Here is a 16,809-nt window from a genome sequence, read left to right as displayed (position 1 = left end):
CTGTCCATGCGTTATACTATAGGTTCTTCACCTTTCAGGGGTTTAAAATAAGAAAAAAAAAAAACATGGAGCTAATATTTTTAACTACGAAGTTTCTTGCCAATAACACAACATGAATTGCAAAAACAATTTAGCCAATAAGAGAATATGTGCACTCTAAAAGTAAATTAACCGCAATAAAGATTACAGATATTTCATAACTGCCAGTGAGTTACCATTATAAAATAACACTCTGATAGCAGATAAACAATGGTTTCAAACATACCATAACTGTTAGTCAATAATAATATGTCAATTTATTATTGACTATCATAGATAAAAGGTGGTAAAATGTTTGCTCTTTCTATTATATTATATTACTTATTTCACATTACAGTGTGCCATACATCACATATATGAAAAGGGTAGCCCCTCTAAAAAAAGGTAATGATATTCACAACTATGATGCACTTGTATATTATAGGAAAGTGTTACTTCAGGTCAAAACTTTTGAATGATTGCCGCTCGCATAAAAAAAAAACTACAGTGATCAGTTTTTCATCTGAATGACAAGTTTTTTTTTTTTTTAATGTGATTCCCACCCACAAAAAGCTATAAACTTATAGCACATTAGTACTGTGTGAGTGGACTAAGGATTTTTTAAAATTATGTTTTCTTTATTTTTAAATAATGGCAAAACCCTGTTCAAAAGACCAAACCAGACTTTTTTAAGCACTTCAGGCCTACAACAAGCAGGCAATGAAATATGAATCCATAGCCAAATGACTAGAAGGCAGATATACCAACCAGGTTTGCTCAATTTGACTATCTCACTAAGTAATAGATTTTCCCCATTATAAAAGGAGAAAGCAGATATAACTAATATAGAATGATGCATATACAAATACCTAACACATTTATATTTCCCCAAGTTTATAAAATTTACTGTCCTACATGGTAGTAAACTGCTTTTTAATTAGGCATTGAGAATTATTAGTAACAGCTTAAAAAAATGACATAGTAGTGAATGCAATAAGAACCTTTGCAACTCAGCTGGTAAGGATGATGGCTTTTTGGCTATAAAAAACTGGCTTTTCAACTGCCAGTTTTGTGGCCAGTGAGTTGCCAGTCTCATACAAAGTTTGTAGTGTTTTCTCTCTCCCAGCAACTCATCCTTGCAAACTGGCCAAGAACACACAATTTATAGACAAAATCTTCTGATAGGCATAGCACTAACTACCTTATTCTAAAAGGAGACTTGGCCAAGATGGGGTCCTCATAATTCAGAAAACAAAGAAGTGAATGCATGAAATTTTTTAAAGTAATTTATGCCTATAAATAACAGTTACATTAAGCAATTACCTGCTTATAGGTGCTACCTATCTCAGAATGAATAAACTAACTGGCTTTATATAATTTGCTCTCATCACATTTTATGTATATGATATTAATAAAGAAATACGTAAAAAAATATGACATCATTCAAATCTTGCAGAAACATATCCAGCTTTTTTTGCATTGAAATGTCAAAAGCTACAATAGTTAACTGCATCTTTTTCACTTTATGCTTTATTTTAAAGTAAAACGCTAGATCATGAAATATTTGACCCCTACCACCAAACGTAAGGCTTTTGCTATAACTGGAATATTCAATCAATATTCAAAGATATTGATACACTATACCAGTATTAATGTTTTGTAATAAATGACTATATTCCAAATGATGACAAGATGATCCGATCCTAGTTTGAGGATGTGTCAATCATTTTTCTTTAAAGTGGAGATAGTTGATGAAAGCTAAACATAAATGACTTGCACATTACAGGAATATAGTTAGCTTTCTTTACCTGAAAGTCAATAGCAATAGCTAAATTGATTAATATGCATAACGAACTAAGCAACAAAAATGAATAATCATTGATAACTAGTTACTCTTATGCTTCAATATAAACTGGTTTAATTTGCAAATTTGTCTCTCTCTGAGCCCACCCGCTTCACCAAGGTGAACTTATATTGCCAGCAGTTCACTTCAGGGTATTTACTCGAGTATTTGGAGCTGATACTTTCGTCATGGTGTAAAATTGTGAGCATTATAACACTTCTTTGTAAACAATATTACAAGTTTCATCATCCTCGACAAAGATAATTAAATTCTCAGAACTACATATAACTGCCAGTATTCAAAACATTCACCTCTTAAATCTAAACATATCTGCATATCTAAGGGTCTGTCCTTGGGCTTTATTAATCGTCACTGCAAAGCAAACTCTTATTGGAAATTGTAGCCATTTGAATGCAAATGGACAGTCTGAAGGAATGAAGGGTATCCAAGGAATGAAGACAATTTCTCTGATACCAGCACCTGTCAATATCAGAGCTTCTATCGTATTTGGTTTCAACGATTTTATTTGAAGCCTAATTGTACTGCAAAGATTTTTTTTTGGGGGGGGGGGATGCAGATTTCAGAGCAACATAATAGAAATGTAACTCTCTCTCTCTGAACCAAGAAAATGACTTTTCTGTTATGTTCTCAACAGATGAGTAGACACTACACAGCAGTTCATCTGCAGTTTGGACAATTTTCCCAATATTTACATGTGTCAATATAATTTTTCTGTCTCTTTGCTGTACTTCACAATTTTTTAACATTTTTGAGGAGAAGGAACATACATTAGTCTCCATGTAGGTGAACATGCATATCGGTTTTGAGAGAAAACTTATCTATATCATGTAATAGTGACGATTTCTGAAGGCAGGCATTCACTTTATCCACCCTGGTTCTGCAGGATACAATATGCAGTGTTTGTCATAAATCGCTGGCAAATAAAACAGTTATTCCACCCATTCTTCTGATCTGACATCCCTCAGTGTTCTGTCGATATATTGTACATTCATCTCAAACAATCAAAGAAACCTTTCGTAATAATTTTGACAAATTACTTTTTGATATATTGCACATAGGCTGTATCAATTGTCACATTTGTAAGTGGTAGTTGGAAAGTAGAATGAGCAGTTCGACAACCTTACAATAGGGTAGCTGCTATATCTGAGAATGCCAGAGTGATTTTACAGCTTGTTAAAACATTGGGGAAAAACTTCAGCTTGATCTGAAGTTAGTAATTGTTTGTGCTGACTTAATAAATTCCGAAGTTCATTGAAATTGTGTGAGATTTTCCAGATTAAATCTGTATCTAAAGACTGAAATGTTTAACACTTTTGTCACTTATTGAATTGAATCAAACAATTGATTCAAGTCTCAGTGATGCCTCATTATATATTGCTTCATTAAACTGAGTCTGAGAATGAGTAGAACATTCTTTGTGTAAGATATCTTCCAAAAAATTATTTTTGTAAGTTGATAGAGGGTCAGTCATATTGCAGTGAACTAACATTACAGCAAACAAAAGGCATGAAGATGACAGTGAGTTTGAAGCTATTGCATCGCCGAGACAATCAGACCAGTGAGAATCATTTATCAAATTCAAAGCCTCACATGCATCCCAGTATGTCAGAAGTACCACACCATTTACTGTTCTTAAGTTTCTGAATGATTTTGGTCCTTTTACATGCATCAAGAGCATTCGTAAATAAAAGCATTCAACATCATTGGGATGTACAATATAAACGCTATGTACAGAATTGTTCTTTTTCACATCAGGATAACCATTCACATTGGCACCATGTTTTCGTTGAAATTTGTTTTGATGCCAGATGTAGTATGTAAGTACCTCGTTATAGGTCAATGTTTGGACAAAATTATCTTCGATGCATTGCTTTAAAAAAAGGCTGTTAATGTTGTGTCCCTTGGTGACTCCACTATGTCAAGTGCATTACTTTCCGTGAAATATGATCTTTGACCATTTTTGAGATTAAGTGTGAGATGAGCTACAGTTGGATGGTGCTCATGAATATCAAAAGATAAAATCTGCCAAACAGCTTCAGAAGTACTGATGTATCATCTGATTTGGTATAGATCTATTCCGCTACGTTCATTTTTCAAACAAAACTTAGCTTGCTCTGACCCTTGTTGATATATTTGCATACACATTTGATGGATTTCGTGGAACTGCAAATTTCAACATTTATGTGTGCATTAAAGGTATGCAACAAAATCAGATTTTATAATCTGATTTTGTTGGATTGAAGGCACTATATGGCAATTATCAATTTCAAAAGTTCCTTGGCTATTATGTATGATAGTAGTTCAGCCACCATCTGAAGGAGCACGTTGACAATATCGTGAATATTCATCCTCGCCTGTTTCAGTTTCATTGATAAACGGTCTTAGATATCTCTTTATGCACTTTCCTGACTTCGTGAGGGTGAGTTTGGATGAACAGGTCTGCAAAGGACCATGCACCATATGTTTTGTTATGATGGTCTACCAAGTGGGAAAAAACTTCCAACATCTTTCTCTAAATCCAGAGTAATTTAATAAGGTGAGACACCTTTTGGCAACTCGTATAGGTAAATATGACTTCTCCATTACTTTCACCTTAGTATAGTATGCCCACAGATATGAGACCCTTCGACACTTCTGCGCACATCAACAGAAGGAGAGTCCACGAGTTGTTTATTATTACACGTCTGAAAATTAACTTCTTCTCTTTTATGATCATTGTAGTTTTTAAAGTGGTAACTATTTTGCTTGTATAACAGTTGGAAAATTTTACCTATAAAGCACGTGATTTCACATGTTTGTGACAAATTTGTACATCCTTCATTTCATTCTCCGCTTCAACATGAATCGACTATTCTTGGCACAAAGCCAAATGAAGCTCAAGCGAATGTGGACATACTATATCATCACCTCTGGGTCTGGCTCTTACTGACGAGACCTCAATAAAGCTCGAAACCGGTCTGGGTAGTGGCCCTTCCCTTAATGCATAATGCATAGCATTATACATGTCCGCAAGGAGATATGCCTTGTATTATGGGAGATACTAAGACAAAGTGATGAGAGCTTGGTCCACGTTTACCACGAGTTGCCTCAGTCCTGAAGATATTTCAGGTGCAACTTTGCTTACACTTGGATAAAGGATTAAACTAAATTTATTATAGTTTTGTTATGATATCAAACAGTTCTTTGTCACATTGAGGATAAGGTATTTCGGAGCTCATTGGAAATGATTTCATGACTCCTGATTTTATCTTCGAACCAAATCAATAGGTGAGCATGTGGCAATCCCCTTTTTTTGCCATTCTGCTGAATACATATAGCACCTCCACACTCCAAATATCTTCTGCTTTGTGATGAGATTCAGCAATTTCATCAGTTGCTGTGAAAAACTCTTGCAATGATGTCATGTCTGTCATAGGTCTTATTACGAGGTAGCAAATTTTCCAAAATCTTCGGCCAATTACTGTTGCACGTGAAGGTAATGAAAAGGTCAGCACCATCATACGCTCTAACATAGACCATTGCTTCCTGAATCTTTTTGTGAAAATAACAGAGGCTCCCCATGAAAGAAGGCAATATTTGAATTTGGCTAATATTTGGATCATTTTCATCAGCATGCAATGCATTGCAGAGATGTATATATTTTCTACCCAAAGTTTACTTTGGTTTAAACATATGTGAGATGCTTGAACTCAATTAAGGCATACATGTCAACCCAGTATTGATTTGATGAGTTGACTTATGTAGTGATTTAAATTTTCCATCCATACCATCACGTGATATGCAAAAAAATCATTGCTGAAATGGTTTTTCTACTTGTAGATTCTCCAATTCCTGGATTCATTTGTGGTAAATCAATGCAATATTCATCCTCTCCCCTGCAAATAAGTGGATATTGGAGTGCATCGCAGGCTCTATGCGTCTCGCAACAGACCATTCCTTATTATTCCAAGAAACTTCAGTAATTTCACTCTAGTCTCTCATACACCTTGACGCAGGAGTCGAACAACTTATCGAACTTGCTCTTTCTCGTGGCATATTGGAAAAAAAGGTAAAATACACTAATAATTATAAAAACTACTAAAAAACATAATAATGGTCATAACAAAAGAACTTAATATGACAACAATATCTAACGATAGAATGTAACAACATCTGTCCACAAAATAGTGGCTAGATATTGTTAAACTGCAGTACGGGCCATGGAGGGAGGTGTACATTGAGGAATGTTGGTGAAGACGTAATCAAAATCGGTCAATTCATTCCCAAGCTATAAGCGAACATCGAAAATGGACTTTGCTTTGTGTATGTGTGTGTGTATGTATGTATATATATATATATATATATATATATATATATATATTATAAAACCTACTCACAACAAATCCATCATCCTCAACTTCCACTTGTTCATATTTAACATCATTGTAGTATTTACTTTTCTTGCGCAGATAGAGCACTATAATGTCACAGATTATTGTCTCCTAAAAAAAAAAAAGTGTGCTTAATTTCCAATACTATTAATTTATTATTAAGTTGCTATAAATTTACAATTTAACAAAATAGCTGGTCTGATTTATATCTAATATATGTAACTTTTTATATATTATTCATTACTCTTATAACAAAGATAATCCCTGTATCTGTTTCTAAATTATTTTAGTTATGAACCCCTCCCTACCTTAAAAAAAAAACAAAAACCACAGGTCAGAGTTTATTTTTTTTGGGAGGGGGGTTACTAGTTTATTGCTAAATGGCTTCAAGCACTAAGCAGCAACATAAAATATAGAAGTGCAAGAAAAATACATTTCTTTAAAATTATACATGTACAGATGTTTTGACTATCTTTAAGTGAGAGATAAATTTCATCATCCAGTGTGAGACTACTACCCTGTTTCAAGTAAATAGAAACTTGACTCTTTCAAGTTTGTATTTATTGCGATAGAGCATAACAGTTTTCTTCCATCTGATTCTGTGCATGCTTTTTAGAGTTGGTAGCAGATTTAAAAAAACAGCCTAATCTTAATAAATATGGTTGTGTTAAACTTCCCAAGATTTGGGAAACCAACAACAACAGAATATTAAAATGATTAAACCTGCTGTTTAATTATTTGTCTCTTTGTGCTGTAGTCATTCCATTAAATTTTATCATTAGTGTAAACTAGTATCTAAGCCTAAATACACATAAAGCAACAGTACAGTTGTTCTGCAGGCTGACAAAAAAGATGATGCATGGGAATTAATATACTGCAACCTGATATAATGCATTATGATTTTGTATTTAAGGAGCAGTATGATTTTGTAATATTTAAGAATAATATGATTTAAGAATCAAAGTCTAGTATGCAGATTTTAATGATTCAGTCAGAGAGATGTGGTGAAATTGACTGAAAGGAGAGAAAAGTAAACTGTATAATGGAGTCAGAAAGTTAAAGAGGCAGTCATGGAAAAGAAGAAAGTATACTGAAAGTATGCTTTCTTCTTAAGAAGTATGTCAAGCATGTGCTCCAAGAATACAGAGAAAAATATAAGAAAATAAAGCAGAATGCAGCTAGATAAATGAAGTGATTACTTTAAAACTGTTAAATGAAACAGGAGATGAAAGAACAGTGGTAAAAAATATTCATGAGGAATGTAATCAGAAGTACATAGCAATACATTAAAAACCTAAAATGTGGAAATGCAGCTGTAGTAGATAATACATGACCAGGAAAGCTCAAATATGGAGGTAGAAAAATTTTGCAAGAGCTACAATGCATAATTCAGAAGGCAAAAATACAAAAATCAAAAATATAAAGGAGCAGTGATTCTTCCATATATATAGAATCAATCACAGATAACAGCAAGATTTCTTTACCCACTCAACAAAATGTCTGAATGCCTAAAACCTTTGCATCTGCCACTCAAAAACACCAGGTGTCTACAAGATCAGTTGCAATTGTGGCCCCTACACTACACAGGACACACTGGTAGATCTGGTGAGATATGCCAACTGGAACACTTCGAAAATGTTGAAAATGAAAGAAAGCACAAATCTGGGCCGGCAGCACATAGAACAGAAACAAAGCACCAAGTAGAATGGTAATAAACTGAAATGCTCCCCACTGATTACCATTTTTACTCAGAAGTGTTAAAAGAATCAGCTGAAATGATGAAGCACCCTCTACAGTGTAAAAAAACAAGGGATGATTTTATATCAAGTCTGGTCTTCCTTAATCTATCACAACACACTTGTATCTACCAGTAGTACATTATAGCAACCCAGGAACCAGCAGCCAGCATAATAGTGAATGCATGCTTCTCACTGTTTAAATGTTTTCAAATATTTTTCACTAGAAATGTTAACTATTATTACTTGCTTTCTAGTTTTTAGTTAATTCATGTTATTTCCTGATTAAGTGAAACAAAGTATTTCACAAAACTAGTCAAAATAGAAATATAGTTTCTATTTGATCTTTTTTTGTGGTTTCATCTGTGTACAAAACTGTTTAAACCAATTTTAACTTTTGGATCTGAGAGATGAGTTATAAACTAAAACAGTTTATCCAAGATTAGAAACCAGAGATATGAGAGCTGAGAGAGTACCTTTGGAGGAATCACATTAAAAGTAACAATATTAGGAAGGAACATGCCATTGTTAGCATTCTGGAATGTTTGAGCAAAACTAATAAAAGGTGATGTCATCACTTATACAGAAGGGGGAGACATATGCCAAATCTGGTGTTTGATGTTAGATGAGAAGAAAAAGACCCAAAGTAAGACCTAGGTGGATTGATGCAATAAGAATGTCTTAGAAAACCAAACATAAGATGTGTGACAGTTAAGACTAATTTGAATGAAAACTGTTCATGGAAAGTTAGAAGTTAGTAATAATGTAAACATTTCATGTGCCATCATAATATCCTGTACAACCCTGGAGGATAAATATCAAGAATTCGAAATTGATTATTTAAGATTGCGAGTGAATTTTATCAGATAATATGAGAAGGATTTCTTTACTGAGTGGAAGGAGAGAAATTAAAAATGCGTAGTTGAGCAGAATATGTTGCATGATGCTGCTACAAACATGGAAAGTGTTTGAAATTCATTTTAAAAAATACTTAAAAAATTAAATACTTAATGTAATATCATAATATGTCCCTAGAGTTCAAAGGATAAACAGGCTAGGAGTGAAATGTATGTGCAATCTTATTAAGCAAAAGATTCTTAAGAAAAAAAATGCAGATGAAATATCATGTGCAATATAAGAATTTGGCAATAGAGACCAATGGGATATCAGTACAGATGCTAAAAGAGTTCATATGAAATGGCTGTGCCTTTGATGAGGCTGTATAATTTGAATCTTAGCATAGGCAAATTCTACAGGAGTGGAAAGAGTATATTATCATCCTAAAGATTTTGGAAAAGTTGTTAAGAGATCACATACAGAAATAGGTTGAAAGAGTATCTATACTTTGTAATGAACAACATGGGTTTACTAAAGGAAGGATATATTTGTGCAACTTGCTCACATATGTAACAATTGAGTTAGACAAAGGGAATGAATAATAAAATATTAGGGTGAATAAGAGGATAGTAGTTTTTTTTAATCCCACACACACACAAGAGGTACGAAAACCTAAAGTACATTAGTGCTAAGTGTGAGGTGCAGATAAGAACTGAAAAAGAAGAAATCTGTTAACTGTCTTAAAGAGCTGGAAGTTGAAGTTATTGGGAAACACATTATGGGGAAGGCTGTTCCAGAGGACAGGGGTAGATGGAATAAACGAGGAAGAGGAGAAGCATGTTCAATGATTTTGCAGTTGTACTAAAAAAGGGAGCTGCTGCTCGTTTTAACAGGCCCAATGGCTACTGGAGGAACAATGCTTGCTAATTCACTGAAGCAACAATCATGGAAGTATTTATAGAAGAAACAAAGAGGTGAAACGTGTCTGTGACACAGAGTTTTGAAGTGAACCTGTGAGGAAAGGATCATCATCATCATCATCATCATCATCAAATTCCTGCCATGTACCCTCAAGGGGTGTACAGGATATGACAGTACTACATGAAAAAATTAAATCATTACTAACTTCCTATCTACAATTTTCCTCCAAATCAGTCTGTTACTTGTCAAGACTCCAACATTATCAGATCTTATATTTCTATCGTCTAAGGCACTTTGTACCGTATCAATCCACCTATATCTTGGTCTTCCTCTGGGTCGTTTTCCTGCCAACCTGGCAGAGAACACTTGTTTTGCTAATCTTTCCTCTAACATTCTATTTAAGTGACCATACCATCTGAGATTAGCTCTGCTAACGCATTCCTGGATGCTGACAATGTCAAGTTCTTTCCTAATATCCTCATTTTTAATATGATATTGCCATCTGTTCATGCCTCTAATCTTTCTCAGGACTCTCATATCTGCGGTCTCTAGTCTTTGGTCAAGTGTTTTACTTCTGACCCAGCTCTCAGATCCATAAGTTAAAATTGGTTTGAACACAGTCTTGTATACAGCTAATTTAGTGTTCCGACTAATTTCTTTCTTATTCCATATGAATTTATTCAATTGACTTCCCACGATACCAGCTTTGCTGATTCTGTTGTCTATTTCTATATTTAGTTTACCATCTTCAGTAAAAATTGTGCCTAAGTAGCTGAAATGTTTTACTTGTTCCACAGGTTCTCCATTCACAACACAGTTGACATTTTCAATGATTCTGCCTATTTTCATTGTCTTTGTCTTTTTATTGCTGACCTTCATACCATATCTATTACAACAGCTATTCAATTTAGTCAGAGAATCTTGCAGACTTGTAGCGGATTTATTTAGAAGTATAACATCATCCGCATAAAGCAAAGAGCTGACATTAACATTTCCAATTTTGATATCAGGTTTAATACCACATTCCTTCATAATGTGATCCATATAGATAATGAATAACAGAGGGGATAATGTACATCCTTGTCTCACACCAGATTTAACATTAAACCATCTTCCTGTACTTCCTTCAATTCTAACTGCTGACTCACAACTCAAATAAAGACTAAGTATTGCTTGATATAATGCCCCATTGACACCATATAACTGCAGCGTATTGAATAGCTTCTTTCTTGGCACCTTGTCATATGCCTTTTCCAAATCGACAAAACTTAAATACAGATCTTTGTTATATTCCCATGCTTTCTCGACTATTTGTCGTAAAGTGAAGATCTGATCCTGACAGCCTCTATTTGGCCTGAATCCAGCTTGTTCTTCACCAAGCTTTTCTTCCACAATTCTTCTCAACCGTTTCTCAAGTATACTTGCATAGATCTTGCCAGGAACACTCAGTAATGAAATACCTCTGTAATTCTCGCATTCAGTTTTATTTCCCTTTTTATATATGGGTACTATGAGAGCTCTACTCCAATCATCGGGAATTCGTCCCTCTGTCCAGGTTTTCTGAACTATGCAGTGCAGCCACTGTAAGACTCTTATACCACCATACTTCAGCATTTCTGGTCGAATATCATCTACTCCTGCTGCCTTTCCACATTTCAAGCCTTTGATGGCTTTTTCTACTTCAAGTATGGATATGTATTCCTGACTGCATGCCTGGTCAGTGTTTTTTATCACTGTGCTGTCATCACTGCTTGTTTCATTTAGCAGTTTTTCAAAGTAATTACTCCATACTTCAAGGATATCTTTTTCTCCTGTTTTCATTTCACCTTTATCATCTCTAATTCCTTTTACAGCACTCTTTCCTCCATTCCTAAGCTTCTTCAACAACCTCCAGAATATTTTGCCACCTTCTTGATATTTATTTTCTATATTCTTGCCAAAGTCCTCCCATGACTTTTGTTTAGCTAGTTTTACACACTGTTTAGCTTTCTTACATTTGTCTCTGTATTCTGTAAGAGTAAAAGCTGACTTATTTGCCAGGAACTTTTGATATGCTTTCTTCTTTTCCTTCACTGCCTCTTTAACTTCCTGTGTCCACCAGGGAGTTCTGATTTTTTTATCTTTGCACACAACCTCACCACATGCCTCTCTGGCAGAATCAATCAATGTTTCCTTCAGAGTTTGCCACTGAATCTCCAAGGTTTGAATCCTGTTCTCAAACTCTTTCATTTTCTTTTCAATAATATTTCTGTATTTTAGTCTACAGTTTACATCTGAGAGCTGCTCAACTTTTATTCGCTTTAAAACTTTCTTACATGTTATTCTTTTCAATATGAAATTCAATTTTATCCTGCTCAAGACTAAATAGTGATCACTTCCAATTTCAAATCCTCTGTACACTCTGGTGTCCTGCACCAGGGAGAAAACATCACTATCAACAATAACATAGTCAATGAGGCTTTTCTTATTCCTAGCCTCTTCTCTCCATATGAATTTGTGCACATTTTTATGTTGGAACATGGTGTTAGTAATAACCAGTCCATGTCCTGAGCAGAAATCCAACAGATATTTGCCATTATTATTAGCTTTGCTCTTTTCTCCAAATTTTCCCAAAATATTTTTGTATGTCTCACAATCATTTCCTACTCTACTATTTAGATCCCCAACAAGGACCAACTTTTCCTTTTTCATTGTGTCAGTTGCTTTTTCTAAAGCCCCAAAAAATTCCTCCACTTCTACCTTAGTAGAACCTTCTGTGGGACCATAGGCACAAATAAGTCTCATTGTCCAGTTCCCCATTCTCATATTTGCCCACATTACTCTACTTGAGACTGACTGCCATTCAAGAAGATTAGCCTCGTATTTTGTGTTGAATACTATGGCTACTCCTTCTTTTCCTTGATTCAAAGGAAAAATTGCCCTCCTCTGGACAGTAGCAAGAATTTTTTAAGATTTTAGGCATGCCACCCACAGATGTATGAACAATATTTTAAGGATGGCAGATTTGGAACTGACAGATATCAAAAAGTGATATATGGGGATATGAGCCTCCAAGATTTCAGGTGGCCAGTTGTGTGCCACTGAGATCAGTCCTTGGTCAATTGTTATTCAAACTTTACATTATTGACATTGTGAAGGATTTCACAGGAGTCATACAGTATTTGCCGATGATGCAAACATAGGTAGGATAATCAGGATTGACATGCATTACTTGAAGAATGATCTGAATAAGCTGGAATTGGGACCATGTGAAAATAGCTGTCAGTTCAATGTTAGTAAATTAAAAGTTATGCACTTTTGTGTAATGAGATACCTAATGATGTATTATATTAGTGGAATAATGCTAGAAGAAGATGACAAGGCTAGCAAATCTTGGAGTTGTAGTAAATAGGGAGTTTAAGTTCAGGGCTACATAGCAAATCGCAACCTGTGGTCCACGGACCACAGATTGAGAAACACTGTTCTATAGTATGGTGCAAAAAGTACTGAATTTCAACACCCCTTCAGTACACATGCTATGAGATATGCTGTTTGACTGCATGCACATTAACAGAAGAGCACGTGTAGAGTCTATGCCATTACATTTAGCTGTAGCAATGGTGTTAATGTTGGAAGAAACGACATTTACTGTTGGGCATTTTTTTCATTAATACAGTTAGTAAAGCAAATGGACCTTCTCATATGTCATTCAGGTGGGGTCAGTGTTTAACAGCAACAGATTACACAGCATGGTGGGAACATTGTACATGTGTGCTGGCCAATGTCCATGAAGATCTGTCCTTCCTCCATAATGTCTGGTTCTTGGACGAAGCACATTTCCATCTAAGCAGTCGTGTCAACAGACGAATCTACAGGTTTTTTGTTTTCTCGAGACCCGAATTTGTCTGAGAAAAATCTCTTCATAGCAAGAAGGCCAACGTACAGTTTGCAATTTCTGGTAATGGCATAATTGGGTCCTACTTTATTGAAGAGGGTGGTGTAACAGCGACCGTGAATAGCGAACACTACATCGAGAATGTGTTGGTTCCATTCACCCATGATGTGTTGTGCAAAAAACATTCCATTGAGTGTGCAAGTGTTCCAACAGGATGGAGCAACCTGTCACACATAATGTGGTTCTAGAACCTATTTATCAGAACAGTTCCCCCTGAAGGCTCATTTCGAGGTTCACAGAATTCCCGCCCTTCACATTCTCTTGATCTCACATCACTTGATAGCTTTGTGTGGGGTATATTAAAGGAATGGCTATTCCAACACGATCTGCCTTCAAACCTTGATGAACTAAGGGATAAAATTAAATGATATGTCCAGCAGATATCCCAACTCTGTTCTTCCAGATGACAGAGAACCTTCACATGTACTACAAAGCCTGTCTTGAAAGACGAGGCTATGTGCCCATTTCGAGCACATAGTCTACCATTGTTAAATGCTTTATTCGACCAAGATTCCACTGATAGTTGTGGATGTTTACACATCCCCAACTATGTGTGATCATTTGTAAACATACATTTCTTTGTTAAAACCTGTTTACTCCATAGCACATATTGCTGTAGTTATTCAGTACTACAATTAATCAGCATAGCTTAATAATTTACTAACTTTTTTGCACCATACTGTATTATAAAAAAGTTAGTAAATTATTAAGCTATGCTGATTTCAATATAATGTTTAACCGCAACAGATTACACAGCAAGGTGGGAATACTGTGCATGTGTGCTGGCCAATGTCCATGAAGATCTGCCCTTCCTCCATAATGTCTGGTTCTTGGACAAAGCGCATTTCCATCTAAGCAGTCATGTCAACAGATGAACCTACAGGTTTCTTGGTTTCTCGAGACCTGAATTTGTCCGAGAGAAGCCTCTTCACAGCAAGAAAGTTAGAACCATTCATTCTTATCCACCCATTCCTGAATTGAATTGTCTTTCATCAATTTTTCCAACACTTTCATCACAACTTCAAAATACTGATAGGTATGTATATATTTTCCCACTCAATCTTGAAGTCTCCTTCATGCAATGGAAATATTCTGCCTTTGCCTTTCTTCCACTCCCTTGGGACTTCATCACTAGAGTTGAGATTTAAGCTGAACAGCCTAGTCAGAAGAAATTGAAATTCCTTTGTACGTTCTTCTAATTAGTTGATATCCCATCTAATACCATGGCAGTATATGCTGGCTGAAATTCTGAAATATCCTAAATACTTCAAAAATTCATCAACCTTTATTCTCACATCAGTTACTGCCACATTTGTAACAGCAGTATCCTCAACTTGGATGACAGACCATTGCAAAGCAGTTACTGAGTAATCAACTATTTTGTCTGCTTCTGTCACTTACCTTGACACTATTAGCACATGTTATCCTTCCACTGTCATTCTTCCTTTTCTTTGCTATACAGCAAAAGAATTCTGGGATTTCTTTGGCCTAAGCCAAAGAAATCCCTTTTTTTTTTCTCTGATTTTTCCCTTCTTACCATGCTGGTCACCTTTCTTTCCCAAGCATCTTGTAATGCTCATGAGCTTGCTGATCACCTCTGCCCCTGTGTACCCTCCCCAACTTTTTTTTTTTCAACTTCTATTTAATGATACCACTCATCTGTTTGATTCTTAACAGATTTATCCTCCTGACTCCAAATCTATTTAAATGAAATCCGTTCCTTTTTTTTTTTTTGTTAGTCCATCCATCAAATTCAGGTTATAGGTGTACAAACTTTACACTATTCCTTCTGCAACCCATGCATTGATTCATTTACAATCACTGCCCTCCTCCTCTTATCCAAATAATTTTTACCACAGTGTGGCAGCAGATTTACCATCCTTACTCTCTTATGCTTCTTCCAATACCTCTTTCATATATTTTCTAACACAATATTTTTCACCTTTCAAGTTATTCATGCCAGCCAAAATAACTACTTCTTTCACATTACCCATTTGAATCCTGACAGCTTCACTAATATTAATTTTTGCACCAGGGAAACAAGATTTAGTCACAGTCTCAATTAAGTACTCCTCTTATCACAGAATCATCATAAAAATTTTTTTCTCCTTCTTGTTAATCATACATTGTTGTTTCTTATGTCAGAAGCTTGATGGAATGAAACAACACTGAGAAAGGATTGCAATAATATTTAGTTCCACCACTATTTCATCTCAGTCATAGAGACAACTTCAGGAGTACAAATGGAACCTGTAACACACACACACACAAAATGGCAATACAAAACTAAGTGAAACATGTGGATGAATGACTAAAGTCCTAACTAGGTGAGGTGCCCTCTGTGGGCACCTTTATGAGGCCTAGGACGTAAACTGGGATCTCAGAGTATTAGTGTTCCCCATATTTTGGAAAGTTTTATGTTGCCATATTTATTCAAATTAGGCTAATTTTTGAGAGCAGCAGCAGATTCTAAAACAGTCTTTCTCTTCTAAATTTACTGTGATGGAGCATGGAACTATTTTTGATCTGCAAAGCCTGAGCCTGATTGACCATAGTCATAACTGCTGATGTATTTTAGGTTTTTCCAGATGGTGGCTGATCTTTCTGTCAGTCCGTAGAAGGCCAACCTACAGGAACAGAAACTCTATATACACCAGGAACTAAAAGAGGAGGGACTGGTCCTTAGTGGAGTGGATAAGGATAGCTAGTTTTAAGTGGGGCTTGTAAGTAGTGCAGAGATTGTATTTCTTTTGAATTCTAGCTATTTTTTCTGATGTACCTTGGACATAGAGAATGGTGATAGCATTACTAAAATCTTTCTGAAGAGGACTAGTGAAGGATTTATTATTATTATTAATTTTTTAATAATAATAAAATCATGTACACTACACAGAAATTGTGTAATGTACATGATTCAGTTCTTCTGCAAGAGATATAAAGAAATACAACCTTTGTACTACTTTCAAGCCCTGCTTTAAACTAGTTATCCTCAGGTATCCACTTCATTAAGGGTTAAGTCCCTTTGCTCTCAGTTCCTATACAAAATTCTCTGTTCCTGCAGGCTGGCCTACTATGGACTAACAGGAAGATCAGCCACCATTCCCATGGAAGAACATAAAAAAACATGAC

At 35.3% G+C, this 16,809-nt stretch overlaps 1 protein-coding gene across 2 annotated transcripts in view; it reads right to left on the bottom strand.

Annotated features, from left to right (window-relative positions):
• Positions 1–16,809, bottom strand: part of LOC150092924 (P2X purinoceptor 4-like) — a 199,423-nt gene that overhangs the window by 11,209 nt on the left and 171,405 nt on the right. For both annotated transcript variants that reach the window (XM_090413399.1, XM_090413400.1), the window contains exon 10: positions 6,259–6,363. In XM_090413399.1, the coding sequence (XP_090269525.1) occupies positions 6,259–6,363 (105 nt within the window). The remainder of the gene's footprint in view (positions 1–6,258; positions 6,364–16,809) is intronic.

This window comes from Typopeltis vanoorti, chromosome 24, assembly GCF_054136105.1.
Source record: "Typopeltis vanoorti isolate ZY-2024b chromosome 24, IOZ_Tvanoo_1.0, whole genome shotgun sequence".
Taxonomy (NCBI): Eukaryota; Metazoa; Arthropoda; class Arachnida; order Uropygi; family Thelyphonidae; genus Typopeltis; species Typopeltis vanoorti.
Note: the sequence above shows the minus strand (reverse complement) of the source record. Positions and strands in the feature narration are given on the sequence as shown.